Source organism: Microtus pennsylvanicus, chromosome 17 (assembly GCF_037038515.1).
Source record: "Microtus pennsylvanicus isolate mMicPen1 chromosome 17, mMicPen1.hap1, whole genome shotgun sequence".
Taxonomy (NCBI): Eukaryota; Metazoa; Chordata; class Mammalia; order Rodentia; family Cricetidae; genus Microtus; species Microtus pennsylvanicus.
Genome location: NC_134595.1, coordinates 35,673,465 through 35,687,018, shown reverse-complemented (window position 1 = coordinate 35,687,018; position 13,554 = coordinate 35,673,465). Strand labels below are relative to the sequence as shown.

General features: G+C 50.9%; 1 protein-coding gene across 1 annotated transcript in view; it reads right to left on the bottom strand.

The window, feature by feature from the left end:
* Positions 1 to 345: 345 nt before the first annotated feature.
* The window catches only part of Smarcal1 (SNF2 related chromatin remodeling annealing helicase 1), a 48,958-nt gene continuing 35,749 nt past the window's right edge, over positions 346 to 13,554 (bottom strand). The window contains exons 16-18 of the mRNA XM_075951617.1: positions 12,765 to 12,865; positions 4,862 to 4,958; positions 346 to 651 (exon numbers count right to left, since the gene is read on the bottom strand). Of these exons, the coding sequence (XP_075807732.1) occupies positions 421 to 651; positions 4,862 to 4,958; positions 12,765 to 12,865 (429 nt within the window). The 3' untranslated portion in view covers positions 346 to 420. The remainder of the gene's footprint in view (positions 652 to 4,861; positions 4,959 to 12,764; positions 12,866 to 13,554) is intronic.

The window sequence follows — 13,554 nt, the reverse complement described above, 5'->3', positions numbered from 1 at the left end:
TTTAGCATCTACAATTCTGTTTCTGGCTGTTCTTGTTAACTGAAGTCTATCAACCCAGAACATGTTTGTTTGTTTTTTATGCTTAAAGCTCATCTCAGAAAGGCCTGGGGCCACACTGGCAGCACCCAGGGTAATTGCTGGCTGGCTAACACTTTCTCCTGGCTGTGTCCAAGCAGTCTTCTCTGGTGAATACCCACAGCACCGAGCCACTGTCTCCTCTAGTTCAGAAAAGCTAAAGGTAATCAAGCCCCCAAGGAGGTCCATCTAGGAACAGTGGAAGGCAATGCGGGTACCTACAGCCTTGGCCTCTTCTGCCGCACGGCACAAGGAACACGGGCTTTTAAACAAAATACTTTATTTCAATGAATCCCATGATTTCTGAATGCTTCCTTTCATTTTTTTTTCTTTTCTTTGACTATTTTAAAATGGAGAGGTAAAGCTGTCCCAATTATCAAAAAACTCAAATCTCCTTTTGCTTGGTGGACTGTCTGTCAAGCTGCCTTCATCCAGTAGGTCTCCCAGATCCTGGGAACTACTTCCAGAAGTACTTCCTGGGTCAAAGGACTCTGCTGCCTCCAGGAGTTCCATGTCATTTCCGTCTTCTTCAAAGGACTGCTGGAAGAGGTCATAGATCGTCTTCTGCTTCGGGTCCTTTATTAGGAAAAAGAAAGAAATGTAAAGGAAGAAGCTGGTCCTAACGCGTTATAACCCTCACGGCCATGCTGAGGTGAGAGGTGGCACATTTTATTTAACCAGGGAACCTCGGCAGGAAGCCAGTAGCCTGAAGAGATGTCCACCTTCCCCATGTTGTCTCTGCTGCTCATGGGCAACAAAGAGGCTGCTCTCACAGCAAGATTTGTGCTGGGATGTTTTCCTATCCTTGTTTTCCATACCCACACTTCGATATCACAGGAGCTGCAGTAATTCTATTTCCTCCTCAATACAAGTCCTTCTAAATGGAAGTTAGTTCAACTGTAATTTGTCTTCCGTGACACACTATACCTCATCTTCCAGGAGACCTGGATGTTAAAGCTACAGATGCTCAAAATGCATACCACTGTGCCTGTCCCTTGTTGGCAACGTTGAAGCCAGGCCCAGCAGTGACAACCATGACGTGTGACAGTGACGTGTGACATCACCCCTCTTCTCAGCACTCCTGAGTCTAAACTCTTAATGCTGACATCTCATGGTCTAGGAGTACACTGCTGACATCACTGTGGAAACCCACAGGGTCGTGAAACTGTTCAATATCAAATGCTAAGCCAGGGAGGTGGCTCAGGTGTGAAAATGCTTGTTGCTAGACCTGTGATGTGGCAACTGCACATGACAGAAGGCGAGAACCAACTCCTATGGTTGTTCTCTGACCTACACTTGTGTGCCATGGCCCATGCATATGAACGGGGACAGACAGGCAGACACACATACACACGGTGATGAACATACTTTCATCTAATTCCTATATCCCCAATAGAGCTTCTCTCCCTGCTTTATAAATCTACCAGCATTTTCATACTCCCTCTTCTTGAAATTCCCAGTATGCCTCAAGTCTTTGGCTCAACAGATTTATTCCTGCCTGCTGTGGAATAATCCTGTACACTCTGAAAATGTGCTGCTCTTACTGTTAGTAAAAAAGCTGATTGGAGCCGGGCGGTGGTGGCGCACGCCTTTAATCCCAGCACTCGGGAGGCAGAGGCAGGAGGATCTCTGTGAGTTCGAGACCAGCCTGGTCTACAGAGCTAGTTCCAGGACAGGCTCCAAAGCCACAGAGAAACCCTGTCTCGAAAATCCAAAAAAAAAAAAAAAAAAAAAAAAGCTGATTGGCCAGTAGTAAGGCAGGAAGTATAGGTGGGACAACCAAACTAAGGATTGGGAAGAAGAAGGGCAGAGTCTGGAGTTGCCAGCAGATACAGAGAGAAACAAGACAGGCATGCCGACTGAGAAAAGGTACTGAGTCTTGTGGCGAAGCATAGATAAGAAAATGTTAACTATAAATGTAAGAGTTAGCTAATAACAAGCCTGAGCTATAGGCTGGGCATTTATAATTAATAACACCTGCCATCACTTTTTCTTATCAAGTCACTTAAAAATATTTATGTGAATGTGTGTTCATATGCCATGTATATGGGTGCCTAAGGAGGCCAAAGGAAGACATCAGATCTCCTGAAGCTGGAGTCATAGGCAGTTCTTGAGTATCCAGTGTGATGCTGAGAACCGAACTTCGGTCTTTTGGAAGCGCAATAAGCAGTCTTAACCACTGAGCCATCTACCCAGCCCCCAAGTTACTCATAACTTGCAGCCATAGCTCCTGGTATATGACAGACTGCAATAGCTCGACTGCATTTCTGCCTCAGGCTTCTTGCCATCTGCATCAACCCGTGCAATCCTTTAACAAGATTCCTTTGTTGTGTCACGGGCTCTCCCGCGTCCACCTCAAGCCTAAGTTGCTTCCCTTCCCAGGCTTTCTGGCTCTCCGCAATTAGGTCTCAACCTAACTAGTCACTATTTCCTAACAAAATTCCTCAACATTGATGACCTTCCTTGAACACTGATCAGGGGAAGCAGGACGTGTAAAAACTCCAGACTATTCCATTAACCTGTGCCCCAGGGTCCCAGCCTTTCAGAACAGGAAATGATAAGAAAGACCATTGAGGTTGAATTTAATATGCTCTACCTGTCCTCCCAGAGAAGGTACTCACCCGCCCTTGGAAAACGAGTGCAAGGTCAAGGAAATGCTGCAAACCCAAGGCAGGCCAGTGCAGCAGAAACACCTGCTCGCGCCCATTGGATTATGAGGGTGATGCCAGTCACAAACCAGGAGCACACATAGCTAACTGGAAGTAAGCTCCAAGATCAGCTTATTCCTTTGTTTCCCCTCTTGGAAGGAAGGCTGTCAAACCGAACACAAACTTGTCTTCACGAAGGAGGTAGCAGTTTTCTTTTTCCAGTTGCTGATGGAATTCTCTCTCTCTCTCTTTTTTTTTTTTTTTGTTTTTTGTTTTTCGAGGCAGGGTTTCTCTGTGGCTTTGGAGCCTGTCCTGGAACTAGCTCTGTAGACCAGGCTGGTCTCGAACTCACAGAGATCCGCCTGCCTCTGCCTCCCGAGTGCTGGGATTAAAGGCGTGCGCCACCATAGCCTGGCTTGCTGATGGAATTCTCAACCCCGTCTTAGTAAAAATAGGCAAGCTGATAAAGTTTTAATCAAATAAATGCTGATAAATCTCATTTACAGCACTCTGCATGTGTACTTTCAGCAGACAGTTTTGATGGATTCAAAGTTTCTGAGGGAAAGGCCAGGATGAGAAAAAGGTCTGATGAGACTCCTTTAGAAGTAGCCTCTTTTAGCTGTGCCAGGTGGTGCACACCTTTAATTCCAGCACTTGGGAGGTGAAGGCAGGCAGATCTCTGAGTTCAAGGCCAGCCTGGTCTATAGAGCAAGTTACAGGACAGCCAGGGCTATACAGAGAAACCCTGTCTTGAAAAACCAAACCAATCCAGACCAAAACAAGCCTCTTTCATTTCTAAGGTCACTATTAACTTAGCACAGCCACCACTAGCTGAATCACAGTGTTCTCACAGCGCAAAGGTGAGGCTGTCTTCATGGTGTCTTAGTTGCTGTTTTTGTCTAAAAGTATAACTTACTAAAAAATATGATCTCTTGAAAGTGGACTCTCAGGCCTATAATCCGCAAGCTCTCAGAATACCTGGACAGGAAGACCTTGAATTTAAGATCTGCCTGGGCGACAGAGACTAACACACACAGGTGGATTTTTTTTTAAAATAAATGAGTGATTAGAAGCCAGACTTTTAAGTCTTCGCCACATGCTCTGCAGCACGTCATGCAAAGAGAGCTGAGGAAGCACTGGGTAAATGGAAAGGAGGAGATGAAGTCCTGAGTGAATATTTGTGATGTGGTCATGGCTATAATGGGAACCCACGGAAATGGCAACGCTTCCTCCACATGGGTGAGGCTCAGGGGGATGGCAAAACCTTCCTCTGGTCTGAGTGTGAATGCTCAACAGTGTATGCAAGTGCAAGTGCTCACAAGCGCAGACAGGTGTGTGCAGCGTACACAAGTCCAAGTGCTCACAAGCACAGACCAGTGTGTGCAGACAGCAGCTGCAGCTCCTCTCCGGGATGAGTGGAACCTGGGGCTGCTCCTCACCCAGGCTCCCACCGATATGAGCTAGCCCCTTCTCACGCTGTACACAATAAACACCATGAGGTCTGGCGTGTCTTGTAACAGGTACTGCTTCTGGCGGAGTGAGCACGGGCCACCTGAGCCAGCTTTTCTGTATGTGTCTGTGTATCTGTCCTTTCTCCATTCCCTAGTCACCCCAGTTAGGGTTCCAGGACCAAGGCATGTAGCCAGGCATGGTGGCTCCATCCTCTCCGGGGCCAAAAAGCCTCTTTTTGGCACCTGTGATAGAGTCACGGGAGGGTGTTCTCTGGTCTCTCGGACTTTTTTATGAGTGGACCCTACAGAGGAATAGTGGGTTGAGGTGGGAAGACTTCATACGCCATATGCCTGTGTGACAGTTCTGTGGTGGCCTGCTTCATGGCTGGCATTGCTATCGTACTTATGGACACAACCAAGAGTTGTCATGAGGAGTTTTTCCGCTTTTTCTCAAGGCCCGATGAAAGAGACAGCAGGTCAGCCTTGGATTTGTAGCCTTTAGGGCGTGTGAGAGGCAGCAGGAGTTACTGCCAGCATTCCTCACTAGGGACACACACACACACACACACACACACACACACACACACACAATGACTGCAGGCCCGCCCTTTCTTCAAGCTCCAGGGCTGAATGATCAGCTCGCCGCCTCACTTCATATAGTGGTGAGGAGTCGTGTGCTGGCATTACCTTGTAGAGGTAATCAGTAGCTTCTGTCATCTCTGAGAAATTGGTCTCAGAAAGCCCGGCTTCCCCCAGCACTTTAATCTTCTCCTGAATCAGAGGCCTGTGGGGTAGAAATGAGATGAAGTGAGAACAACCTACCCCGAACCTGAAGGCTGACTAAATGAGGCCCCGTCATCCTCACGGGCCTGGGACTGTAACACCATCCTCACGGGACTGTAACCCCATCCTCACGGGACTGTGACTGTAACACCATCCTCACGGGCCTGTGACTGTAACACCATCCTCACGGGACTGTGACTGTAACACCATCCTCACGGGACTGTGACTGTAACACCGTCCTCACGGGACTGTGACTGTAACACCATCCTCACGGGACTGTAACCCCATCCTCACGGGACTGTGACTGTAACACCATCCTCACGGGACTGTAACACCATCCTCACGGGACTGTGACTGTAACACCATCCTCACGGGACTGTGACTGTAACACCATCCTCACGGGACTGTGACTGTAACACCATCCTCACGGGACTGTGACTGTAACACCGTCCTCACGGGACTGTGACTGTAACACCATCCTCACGGGACTGTAACACCATCCTCACGGGCCTGTGACTGTAACACCATCCTCACGGGACTGTGACTGTAACACCATCCTCACGGGACTGTGACTGTAACACCATCCTCACGGGACTGGGACTGTAACACCATCCTCACGGGACTGTAACACCATCCTCACGGGACTGTGACTGTAACACAATCCTCAGGGGACTGTGACTGTAACACCATCCTCACGGGACTGGGACTGTAACACCATCCTCACGGGACTGTAACACCATCCTCACGGGACTGGGACTGTAACACCATCCTCACGGGACTGTAACACCATCCTCACGGGACTGTGACTGTAACACCATCCTCACGGGACTGTGACGGTGACACCATCCTCACGGGACTGTAACACCATCCTCACGGGACTGTAACACCATCCTCACGGGACTGTGACTGTAACACCATCCTCACGGGACTGTGACTGTAACACCATCCTCACGGGACTGTGACTGTAACACCATCCTCACGGGACTGTGACTGTAACACCATCCTCACGGGACTGTGACTGTAACACCATCCTCACGGGACTGTGACTGTAACACCATCCTCACGGGACTGTGACTGTAACACCATCCTCACGGGCCTGTGACTGTAACACCATCCTCACGGGACTGTAACACCATCCTCACGGGACTGTGACTGTAACACCATCCTCACGGGCCTGTGACTGTAACACCATCCTCACGGGACTGTAACACCATCCTCACAGGACTGTGACTGTAACACCATCCTCACGGGACTGTGACTGTAACACCATCCTCACGGGACTGTAACACCATCCTCACGGGACTGTAACACCATCCTCACGGGACTGTGACTGTAACACCATCCTCACGGGACTGTAACACCATCCTCACGGGACTGTAACACCATCCTCACGGGACTGGGACTGTAACACCATCCTCACGGGACTGGGACTGTAACACCATCCTCACGGGACTGTGACTGTAACACCATCCTCACGGGACTGTAACACCATCCTCACGGGACTGTGACTGTAACACCGTCCTCACGGGACTGTGACTGTAACACCGTCCTCACGGGACTGTGACTGTAACACCATCCTCACGGGACTGTGACTGTAACACCATCCTCACGGGACTGTGACTGTAACACCATCCTCACGGGACTGTAACACCATCCTCACGGGACTGTGACTGTAACACCATCCTCACGGGACTGTGACTGTAACACCATCCTCAGGGGCCTGTGACTGTGACACCATCCTCACGGGACTGTAACACCATCCTCACGGGACTGTAACACCATCCTCACGGGACTGTGACTGTAACACCGTCCTCACGGGACTGTGACTGTAACACCATCCTCACGGGACTGTGACTGTAACACCATCCTCACGGGACTGTGACTGTAACACCATCCTCACGGGACTGTGACTGTAACACCATCCTCACGGGACTGTGACGGTGACACCATCCTCACGGGACTGTAACACCATCCTCACGGGACTGGGACTGTGACACCATCCTCACGGGACTGTAACACCATCCTCACGGGACTGTGACTGTAACACCATCCTCACGGGACTGTGACTGTAACACCATCCTCACGGGACTGTGACTGTAACACCATCCTCACGGGACTGTGACTGTAACACCATCCTCACGGGACTGGGACTGTAACACCATCCTCACGGGACTGTAACACCATCCTCACGGGACTGTGACTGTAACACCATCCTCACGGGACTGGGACTGTAACACCATCCTCACGGGACTGTGACTGTAACACCATCCTCACGGGACTGGGACTGTAACACCATCCTCACGGGACTGTAACACCATCCTCACGGGACTGTAACACCATCCTCACGGGACTGTAACACCATCCTCACGGGACTGTGACTGTAACACCATCCTCACGGGACTGTGACTGTAACACCATCCTCACGGGACTGGGACTGTAACACCATCCTCACGGGACTGGGACTGTAACACCATCCTCACGGGACTGGGACTGTAACACCATCCTCACGGGACTGGGACTGTAACACCATCCTCACGGGACTGTAACACCATCCTCACGGGACTGTAACACAATCCTCACGGGACTGTGACTGTAACACCATCCTCACGGGACTGTAACACCATCCTCACGGGACTGTGACTGTAACACCATCCTCACGGGACTGGGACTGTAACACCATCCTCACGGGACTGGGACTGTAACACCATCCTCACGGGACTGTAACACCATCCTCACGGGACTGTGACTGTAACACCATCCTCACGGGACTGGGACTGTAACACCATCCTCACGGGACTGTAACACCATCCTCACGGGACTGTAACACCATCCTCACGGGACTGTAACACCATCCTCACGGGACTGTAACACCATCCTCACGGGACTGTGACTGTAACACCATCCTCACGGGACTGGGACTGTAACACCATCCTCACGGGACTGGGACTGTAACACCATCCTCACGGGACTGTAACACCATCCTCACGGGACTGTAACACAATCCTCACGGGACTGTGACTGTGACACCATCCTCACGGGACTGTGACTGTGACACCATCCTCACGGGACTGTGACTGTAACACCATCCTCACGGGACTGTAACACCATCCTCACGGGACTGTAACACCATCCTCACGGGACTGGGACTGTAACACCATCCTCACGGGACTGTAACACCATCCTCACGGGACTGTGACTGTAACACCATCCTCACGGGACTGTGACACCATCCTCACGGGACTGTGACTGTAACACCATCCTCACGGGACTGTAACACCATCCTCACGGGACTGGGACTGTGACACCATCCTCACGGGACTGTAACACCATCCTCACGGGACTGTAACACCATCCTCACGGGACTGGGACTGTAACACCATCCTCACGGGACTGTGACTGTAACACCATCCTCACGGGACTGTAACACCATCCTCACGGGACTGTAACACCATCCTCACGGGCCTGTGACTGTAACACCATCCTCACGGGCCTGTGACTGTAACACCATCCTCACGGGACTGTGACTGTGACACCATCCTCACGGGACTGTGACTGTAACACCATCCTCACGGGACTGTGACTGTGACACCATCCTCACGGGACTGTGACTGTGACACCATCCTCACGGGACTGTAACCCCATCCTCACGGGACTGTGACTGTAACACCATCCTCACGGGACTGTAACACCATCCTCACGGGACTGTAACACCATCCTCACGGGACTGTGACTGTAACACCATCCTCACGGGACTGTGACTGTAACACCATCCTCACGGGACTGTGACACCATCCTCACGGGACTGTGACTGTAACACCATCCTCACGGGACTGTAACACCATCCTCACGGGACTGGGACTGTGACACCATCCTCACGGGACTGTAACACCATCCTCACGGGACTGTAACACCATCCTCACGGGACTGGGACTGTAACACCATCCTCACGGGACTGTGACTGTAACACCATCCTCACGGGACTGTAACACCATCCTCACGGGACTGTAACACCATCCTCACGGGACTGTGACTGTAACACCATCCTCACAGGACTGGGACTGTAACACCATCCTCACGGGACTGTAACACCATCCTCACGGGACTGTGACTGTAACACCATCCTCACGGGACTGTAACACCATCCTCACGGGACTGTAACACCATCCTCACGGGCCTGTGACTGTAACACCATCCTCACGGGACTGTGACTGTAACACCATCCTCACGGGACTGTGACTGTAACACCATCCTCACGGGACTGGGACTGTAACACCATCCTCACGGGACTGTGACTGTAACACCATCCTCACGGGACTGTAACACCATCCTCACAGGACTGTAACACCATCCTCACGGGACTGGGACTGTAACACCATCCTCACGGGACTGTGACTGTAACACCATCCTCACGGGACTGTAACACCATCCTCACGGGCCTGTGACTGTAACACCATCCTCACGGGACTGTGACTGTAACACCATCCTCACGGGACTGTGACTGTAACACCATCCTCACGGGACTGGGACTGTAACACCATCCTCACGGGACTGGGACTGTAACACCATCCTCACGGGACTGTGACTGTAACACCATCCTCACGGGACTGTAACACCATCCTCACGGGCCTGTGACTGTAACACCATCCTCACGGGACTGTGACTGTAACACCATCCTCACGGGACTGGGACTGTAACACCATCCTCACGGGACTGTGACTGTAACACCATCCTCACAGGACTGTGACTGTAACACCATCCTCACGGGACTGTAACACCATCCTCACGGGACTGTAACACCATCCTCACGGGACTGGGACTGTAACACCATCCTCACGGGACTGTAACACCATCCTCACGGGACTGTAACACCATCCTCACGGGACTGTAACACCATCCTCACGGGCCTGTGACTGTAACACCATCCTCACGGGCCTGTGACTGTAACACCATCCTCACGGGACTGTAACACCATCCTCACGGGCCTGTGACTGTAACACCATCCTCACGGGACTGTGACTGTAACACCATCCTCACGGGACTGTAACACCATCCTCACGGGACTGTAACACCATCCTCACGGGACTGTAACACCATCCTCACGGGACTGTGACTGTAACACCATCCTCACGGGACTGTGACTGTAACACCATCCTCACGGGACTGTGACTGTAACACCATCCTCACGGGACTGTGACTGTAACACCATCCTCACGGGACTGTGACTGTAACACCATCCTCACGGGACTGTGACTGTAACACCATCCTCACGGGACTGTGACTGTGACACCATCCTCACGGGACTGTAACACCATCCTCACGGACTGTGACTGTGACACCATCCTCACGGGACTGTGACTGTAACACCATCCTCACGGGACTGGGACTGTAACACCATCCTCACGGGACTGTGACTGTAACACCATCCTCACGGGACTGTGACTGTAACACCATCCTCACGGGACTGTGACTGTAACACCATCCTCAGGGGCCTGTGACTGTGACACCGTCCTCACGGGACTGTGACTGTAACACCATCCTCACGGGACTGTAACACCATCCTCACGGGACTGTAACACCATCCTCACGGGACTGTAACACCATCCTCACGGGACTGGGACTGTAACACCATCCTCACGGGACTGTGACTGTAACACCATCCTCACGGGACTGTAACACCATCCTCACAGGACTGTAACACCATCCTCACGGGACTGTAACACCATCCTCACAGGACTGTAACACCATCCTCACGGGACTGTGACTGTAACACCATCCTCACGGGCCTGTGACTGTAACACCATCCTCACGGGACTGTAACACCATCCTCACGGGACTGTGACTGTAACACCATCCTCACGGGACTGTAACACCATCCTCACGGGACTGGGACTGTAACACCATCCTCACAGGACTGTGACTGTAACACCATCCTCACGGGACTGTGACTGTAACACCATCCTCACGGGACTGTGACTGTAACACCATCCTCACGGGACTGTGACTGTAACACCATCCTCACGGGACTGTGACTGTAACACCATCCTCACGGGACTGTAACACCATCCTCACGGGACTGTAACACCATCCTCACGGGACTGTAACACCATCCTCACGGGACTGTAACACCATCCTCACGGGACTGTAACACAATCCTCACGGGACTGTGACTGTAACACCATCCTCACGGGACTGTGACTGTAACACCATCCTCACGGGACTGTGACTGTAACACCATCCTCACGGGACTGTAACACCATCCTCACGGGCCTGTGACTGTAACACCATCCTCACGGGACTGTAACACCGTCCTCACGGGACTGTGACTGTAACACAATCCTCGTGGTCCTTCCTGAAATACTTGCCCTGTCCCAATCAGAAACAATCCTATCTGTGCTCATAAAACCAGGTTCAAGGCCGGGTGGTGGTGGCGCACGCTTTAATCCCAGCACTCCCAGGAGGCAGAGGCAGGCGGATCTCTGTGAGTTCGAGGCCAGCCTGGACTACAAGAGCTAGTTCCAGGACAGGAACCAAAAGCTACAGAGAAACCCTGTCTCGAAAAAAAAACAAAAACAAAAACAAAACCAGGTTCAAAATCCTCTCTAGCACAAGAGGCCTAGGAAATAAATCCTGTTTCACTACAGTAATAATGCGAGTTTGCTCAATCCCTCACAGACAGATAAAGCTGCACTGCAGAGTCAGGTGTCTCATGCGTGGGGCTGAACACAGAGAGCGGGCACTAGTGGGATACTGGAGGACTTCACATCAGGATGAGTGAGGGACTGACAAAGAATCTGGAGAGCTTTTACTTAGATGACAGACACAATTCCAAGGGTTGAAATGTGACCCACAAGGCCTGGTGGAGCAGATATGTAATTTCAGCACCACAAGAATCCGAGGCTGAGCTGGGTATAGTGGTGCACACCTTTAATACCAACACTCGGGAGGCAGAACCAGGCAATCTTGGTGAGTTCAAGGCCAGCCTGGTCTACAAAGTCAGTTCCAGGACAGTAAGAGCAACACAGAGAAAAATCCCAGGACTTGGGAGGCAGAGGCAGGCGGATCTCTGTGAGTTCGAGACCAGCCTGGTCTACAGAGCTAGTTCCAGGACAGGCTCCAAAGCCACAGAGAAACCCTGTCTCGAAAAACAAAAAACAAACAAAAAAAACCCCAAACAAACAAACAAAAAAAAGAGTCCGAAGCCAAAGGATCAAAAGTTTAAGACTTTCCTGGGCCTCAGAGGGACTTTCAAGGCCAGCTTGGGCCACTCAGTGAGACCGTATCTCAAAATGAACAAGAAAAAAGAGTTGGGTGCTAAAGCTTAGAGGCAAAGTCCTTGCTTAGTCTATGTGAGGCCCTGTGCTCAATCCTCCATATCACAAAAAACAAACAACAGAAAAAGAGACTGCAGTCCTGCCATGAAGCTCCATAAGGTTCAGAATGAGCCACTTTCTTCTTGAAAGAGGTGACCATCATATCACATATCAAGAAAGAGGAAAGAACACTGTCCCCATCCTAACAAGCCAGACATCTCAGCTGGGAACAGATGTTTCTTACACTAAACTCCATCTCAAGTCTAGGTTCCTCTCCCTCTTGGAGCAGTGGGAAGAGTCCCCTCCCTTTATTCTTACTGGCTTTTTCCTCATACCCTGCAAGTCTCCAAAGAACGCTAGTGATGAACACAAACGCATCATGGGAAGCAGGAAGCATCACTAATTGGTCTCAGCAAACGTGTGAGTACTGAGGAAGCAAAGAAACCACACCCTTGAGTCACTCAGCTCAGCCGCCCAGGCCGCCCGCCCAGGCATACCAAAGGTAGTCATCTGCGGTGCCTTTTGCCACCAGGTAGTGAATGCCCACAGAGCTCGTCTGTCCAATGCGGTGTACGCGGTCCTCGGCCTGGATCAGCACCTGTGTGTCCAGGAAACAAAACAGTTAAGAAAAGGCCTTAGGAAGCCCCATGCCACCACAGTGAGGGGCATCGGGCCATCCAGCCCCACTGAGTTTCCTCTAGAAAGCATTTCCCTACCTCATGAAAAACTGAGAGAAACTCAAACAAACCTCAGGACCTGGTATCTACAGCAGAAATGCCAGAGCTTGCGAGTCAAACACGCACAGAGGCTCCGCCTCTAGTCTGTGTGCTGCGGGGCAAAGGCAGAGCACGGCACACACTACTTCTTATCTCTGAAAAATGAAGTTACCTTCCGGGGGCTGCAGAGGTGACTCGGCGGTTAAGAGCAATTGTTCTTGCAGAGGACCTGGTGGTTCACAACCATCTACAACTCAGTTTCAGGGGGATGGGATGCCCTCTTCTGACCTCCTAGGACACCTGGCATGCACGTGGTACACTGACATACATGTAAGCAAAATAATCATACACTAAAATTTTAGATACATTTTGTAAGTTATTTTCTAAATACCTATCACATAATAATATTCCAAATAAATATCACACCCAGAAAAGGGATGTGATATTTACCACATGATGACTGGGGTGTTTGTGTTCATATGCTGGTAAGTCCCATAATAACTAAAACCAGAACTCTGATTTATGAGAGGTCTCAACCTTGGAGTCTTCCCATCATTAAAGCAGTGGCTGA